Genomic DNA, 6,025 nt, shown 5'->3' on the forward strand with positions numbered 1-6,025 from the left:
ATCATTAGCTGAGGACTGCTTTTTCCTGCTAGAGGAAAGAGTTTCCCAAATGGATCAAGGTAGGAGGTTCATCCAAGATCAAAAGCGTGAGTTTGAAAACACAGTTTTGCATTGTCCAAAGGAGGACAAGATGTAGGAAGGCCCAAAGTGCAAGAGCTGGTTAAATTTAAAAAAAAGAAAATACTTATATGCTTCTTATGAATCACTGTATGGAGACCAGATTTATTTAAAAAGGATCATTTATTAAACATTTTTTCTTTACAAAGTACAATCAATGTTTTGTATTCAGGTTTGCTTTTTGGGTTCAGCTGTATGTACACAAAAGTCTGTAACAGAAAACATGTCTCAATTTTACATTTGGGACATAATACTGGAGTTTTATTTTGGAGTCATATAGTTGATTGCTACCAACATAAGCAGTCAATAAAAACTTTCAACTCGTCTGCTGGTTTTAAAACCTGAAGATGAAGACATAGCATTTCTACAGAGTGTAACACTTACCAAGGTACTCAACTGCAACGTAGTAGTGATGTGTAACTCTTAATGGAGATGAGGAAAAAAGGACAAAATAAATTCTGAACATGAGTGGAACATTAAATTCTTTCTGGCAGGTCACTGGACTACCCTTATGATCCTAAAAAATCACTTTTGCAGTTATAAAATAAGAAGAATTGAGGAGATAGGTAAGTTTAATAATACCCTATTAGCAGCAGTTGATAGTAAATGCAACATAAGGTTTGTTTTGTCTGTAGTACAAGGACATGCCCTATCAGACACTACTGTACTGTTCTCTACTTGAACACAGGTGTCTGCATGTATTGTATGTCTTTGAGAAAACAAAACAAAAATAAAGAGACAAGAAGCCATTTATCGTCATGAGTGACTATTGCCATCAGCTAATATGAATGCATTGCTAAAATTAGTGAAGACAGGAAAATGCTGTAAGGTAAATATATACAGAGTTAAAATACATTTCTTATCCACTAGATAGTGATTTTGTGGCACTGTGGTTTTTTCAGAGTATAACGTCTTTTGAGCAATGTAATCTTCAGTGCAAGCTAAAGCAAAAATACCTGCCCGCCATCATAAACATGACAAACACATCTGGAATGTTCAAAGCAAGTTCATCTTCCACTTCTCCACTCTTGAGGCACCTTTAAGACATGGCACTTACTGTAAACCATCTAAAAATCAAGAAAAGCAGACATGATATGCCTGATTTTTTCATTTCAATTTTAAAAAAAAATTGCTGCCAGAGTCACTTGCATACGTAAACGATGCCTGTGTAAGGCTTGCCATCGTAGCATTTCTTTCCTGAGAACGGAGCTGGGATCATCTCTCTGAGTATCATAAGTGTGCATGCTCAGAGCTGTGATCACTGTCGTGGCTGTCATCATTCGCTAGTGAGTCCCCCGTGTGCTGGAGGCTAGCTGCACCAATTCCAGGAAGCTCGGAGGGAAGCAGTGTGCCCTTTTTCACATTTACCAGTTCTTTTTCCCGGGCGGCCGCCCCTTGCTGGCCCCCCTTTACCCGCTTCCATTTCATTCGTCTGTTCTGGAACCAAACTTTTACCTTAAAAAAAGAAAGACCAGACAGAGTTATTGTAAGTTATCAAAATTATTTATTAGCATTCCAAAAACTAACTGTGCTTTACTTATGTAGTACCCAACAGCACATGAGGTTCTTCACAGAGCAAAAACAAGGATAACAGGTTTTCTCTAAAGAGCTTCAAACTGATGTTAGACAATGTAACACAAGTGCATGCATGTGCAGATCTAGGGTTTTGAAAAGGACAGGGTGCAGATTTTGTTTCATTAGTCCTGCAGTCATTATAGCTAAATGTGCATTGCTTATTTAGGTTTGCAATAAGAAATATAGCCTTCTTGAGTGTCTTGACAGTGTATCTAATACTTCACTGTTATTCATTCTACCCCCCGAGTTAAAATTACCACACCCAAGTTAAGGCTTTTACCTAGAGCTACAAACAGTCTGCAGGCCTGTGAAATAGAGGACTGAGACTGCCAGGAATGGCTAACAAACAACAAAATTGCTTGATTAATGGAACACCAAGACCATTAAAGAGGAGAGAGGGTCATTAATACCTGTGGAGTGTAGAACAATCGAGAGGAATCAAGTAGTTATTATAATAAGCCATGCAGTCAATGAATAAGCCCTCAGCACTGCCTGAGTAGAAATGCTGCTGCCTCTCCCAGGCAGTTGGTTTTAAACTTTGAGTGGAGTAGGACTCAAGGGGGCCAACAGCATCACTGCACCTCCAGACCAATCCCATAGTAAACAACAGGAGGAATGGGATGATGAAATACAAATGGCCTCACAATAAGAAAGTAACACAGTTTCCTAAAATACACAGCACTGCTACAATGCCCTCCACTGGAGGATCTTAAAGCTCCTTAAAACATTAGTAATTCTTATATCAGTATTTTCCTCATTTCAGAGAGAAGGAAATTGATCATATAGGTGGGATTAAATGACTGTGCCTTAATACTGATTTATACCCCTCCCCCCTTATTTTCACAGGTTTTCAAGTATTTCTTTCAAAGTATGCTAGCTACCTGGGAAGTATACAATGGAACAAGAGAGTTTTGCTCTAAAACAGGACTAGAGAAAAACAAGTGGGCTTTTTTTTCCTTCCCCCAATTAGTTTCAACCCAACAAGCACTTCTAATATACCCTCTTCCCAGAATTCTGTCTTACTGGTATTAGCAATAGCACTGGATGGGGTTTTTCCCCAGAAAAGTATTTTAGTTGCAAATAAATAAATAAATAAATGTTTGTGAAAAGGCACTGAAATCATTCACAAATTTGAGTCAAAATTCAATTAATAGTTTCAGCCAAAAGAAAACAAATCAAAATTAAACCTTTTTTGAAATTTAGCTGTCTTTTTAAATTAAGCTGCAAAAATCCTGCCCAATATGAAAGACTGTGGTCCACCTGAATTTTTTATTTACTTGTCTTGTAACCAAACGAAAAAAAAAATGCTTGCATACACCTGAAATAATTCTCTCCTGCTACCAATTATTCAAAAACTTCAGGTGAGTGATTTTGTAACTGTATGGGGGGAGGGGGGAAGGAGCAGAGGGAACTCTCAAACATACCATGCAAAAATGGTCATGATTCCAGATCCACCCCATCATTGATGCTGAAGGTAAATTTTGTAAAAAGGGAGAAGTAAAAACACCTACGTTAACATACCACAGTTAATGCTGAATTAGAATTCCCTCAACCATATCTTTTTGTCCTTTTTAACATGAAGAGTTTGCACAAAATTTTATAAAGCAAGAAAAATTTCTCCCTAGAAAGTGTTTTTGAAATCTTGGCATATTATCTGCTGTGTTTAGTAGGATGCATTTCAAAGTTTTCAAAAGACATGGCAAGGAGTAGTTCACAGCAGGACACATCATCCAACATGAGTAACAGCACCACAAAAATGCTGTTTTACTGAATTTATTTTGTATGTCCCAGAAATTTCAGTGTTTAACCTTTTGTATTTTGAATTTTATATTAAAATTTTACAATATCATAATTAAATTCTGAAGGTTACAATTTGTTCTTGTATTTACTTTTCTTACAGCATTGCTATTAAAATCAGTCTGAACTATTAAAGATGACTATTTGGAAACCAGACAAAACTCATTTTAAGTTAGTTAAGAGCTTATCATTCTAGCACATCTTTTCCTTTAGTCTACCCATCAGAGTAAAAAAATCTGGCTAGTAAAGAAAATGTATGTAAAGCCGAAGATATTTATTACTGACTGCTGTGATGTTGGGAATTATCATACTTGGGTCATATATCAGAGGCTTCCATAGGAACAGTGTCTTCTAAAGGGCATAAGTCCTATGCTATACTGGCAGCTCTTCTGGGAAGTTATAGATGTCGTTTTTTACAATGACGTTTGCCTTGTAAAAGACACTACAGCACTGATGCCAAACACTGTAGTAAAGCTGCAATATTAGGGAAAGCAGAAAAAAAGGACACTGGATTACACATTGTTATTACAAAATATGATCTTTTTTCCCTTAAATAAGCATCCTAAGGATGTTTTTCCTTCAAAGGAAAATGTGTGCACATTTAAAGTAGTAGGGTGATGTATATCTGTGTTGACCCAGGAATTATGCAAGGGGCAAAGATTTTTTAGGGGGATATCTTTTATTGCACCAACTGCATAGGTGGGATAGAGTTAGACAAGCTTCAAATGCAAGACATGAAGATGAAGAAAGTCTTGCATTCAATAGCTTGTCTAACTCTATCCCACCTATGCAGTTGGTCCAATAAAAGATATCCCCCTAAGAAATCTTTGCCTCTTGATAATTAAAAGGTCTGAAGTAGCACTCAGGATATTGTTGTGACTCAGACATCAGAGGACTATAACACTGGTTCTTGAACCTTGCCTGCCTATGTCCTTAGACCAACATGGCCACAACCAAAAACTCAGTATTCATATCATGAAGACACAATTACCAATCACTATCTGCTACTTCAGCTCATGAACAGAATTAAATCAAACAAACTTACAAAATCACTGGTAATTCTTTTAGTTCAAAGATTGAAGAACTGAACTAAATGCGAGTGATCCAAGCAATTGCTGTTTCATGAATTTGACTTTTACTATTAGTAACATAATAGAATAAAAATTAAGGATAAAAAATGCTTGGGAGATTTATGCATTAGAACATTTTGTATAGCAAAATCATACTCTGGGAAGTTATTCAAATTAGCTTATACAGGGCATGGACAAATGTTCAGTACTGTACATTTATAGCGACTTCTAAAGGAGAGGGGTAGAAGCTTCTTGGGAACATGCAACAGCTGTTACACTGTAACTATAATGTGTATGATTCTCCCTAGTCTTCTGTAACTTTGACCCTGGATGAAATCTGGAGTGGTTTTGCTACATTTGCATTGCTACAGGCTGATATAAGTTACATTCCAGTCCAAACAGCAGCTTCCCCTTCCCTTTTGCAGCTGCTATGTTTCTCCATACCCACAATCATATCAATTTAAATTAAGCAGAAGAGGCATAGAAAAAACTAGAGGGTACTAATAAATAGCAGGTAAGTAAATAAAATTGTCTATTCGACAATCACAAAATGCTAGTTCCTGTTTTAACATCCTCAGTGTTCTGAAAAAGCAAGAGAAAAGCAGATTAAAAAGACTCAGAGGTAACTGGGAAGACTCAGAAACAACACAAAGAAACACCAAAGAAAAATATCAACAGTCATAAAAAGAACCAACAGCAGGATATAAATAAATGAAACAACTTGGAAAATACAAGCTAATATATCTAGGTGAAAAGTCCTCCCCAATATGGAAATATTGGAAGCAGTAATGCCGAAAGAAAGAGAAGCTTGATAGCAGACAGCAAGATTGAAAGCAGGGTTGTCATATGATGTAGCAGTATAAATACTCAAAATGCACACACAGAATGTGTGGGTGCACACAGGGAAGTAACTAGCAGAAATACAGTACCCTGGTTCTGTCAGGCTTTGGTGCGACTGTATTCATTTTTAGGCACATGATTACGACCTTAACAAAAAATCTGGAGGTTGCAACTAGGGGGAAATATGAAAGTGTCAGATTAAGAAAAAGAATCCTGGGTGAATCTTAGAGTAGTTTCATAGTTTCATAGTTTCTAGGGTCAGAAGAGACCTGAGCAGGTCATCTAGTCCGACCCCCAGCCATGGCAGGAAGGAGTACTGGGGTCAAACATCCCCAGCAAGGTGTTCATCTAGCCTCCTCTTAAAGACCCTGAGGGTAGGAGCCGGCACCGCTTCGCTTGGAAGTTGGTTCCAGATCCTAGCTGCCCTGACCGTGAAGTAGCGCCTCCTGATATCTAGCCAAAATCTACCCTCTGCCAGCTTGTGACCATTATTCCTGGTCACTCCTGGCGGTGCTCGGGGGAACAGGGACTTCCCCAGTGCTTGCTGGTCCCCTCTGACTAGTTTGTAAATGGCCACTAGATCCCCCCTCAGCCTTCTCTTGTGGAGGCTGAATAGGTTCAGGTCC

General features: G+C 37.9%; 1 protein-coding gene across 1 annotated transcript in view; it reads right to left on the reverse strand.

The window, feature by feature from the left end:
- Positions 1 to 221: 221 nt before the first annotated feature.
- The window catches only part of MEOX2 (mesenchyme homeobox 2), a 75,084-nt gene continuing 69,280 nt past the window's right edge, over positions 222 to 6,025 (reverse strand). Inside the window, exon 3 of the mRNA XM_019534058.1 lies at positions 222 to 1,572. Coding sequence (XP_019389603.1) covers positions 1,348 to 1,572 — 225 coding nt within the window. The 3' untranslated portion in view covers positions 222 to 1,347. The remainder of the gene's footprint in view (positions 1,573 to 6,025) is intronic.

The sequence above is a fragment of the Crocodylus porosus genome, unplaced genomic scaffold, assembly GCF_001723895.1.
Source record: "Crocodylus porosus isolate Cpor-Errol unplaced genomic scaffold, CroPor_comp1, whole genome shotgun sequence".
In the NCBI taxonomy this organism is placed as follows: Eukaryota; Metazoa; Chordata; order Crocodylia; family Crocodylidae; genus Crocodylus; species Crocodylus porosus.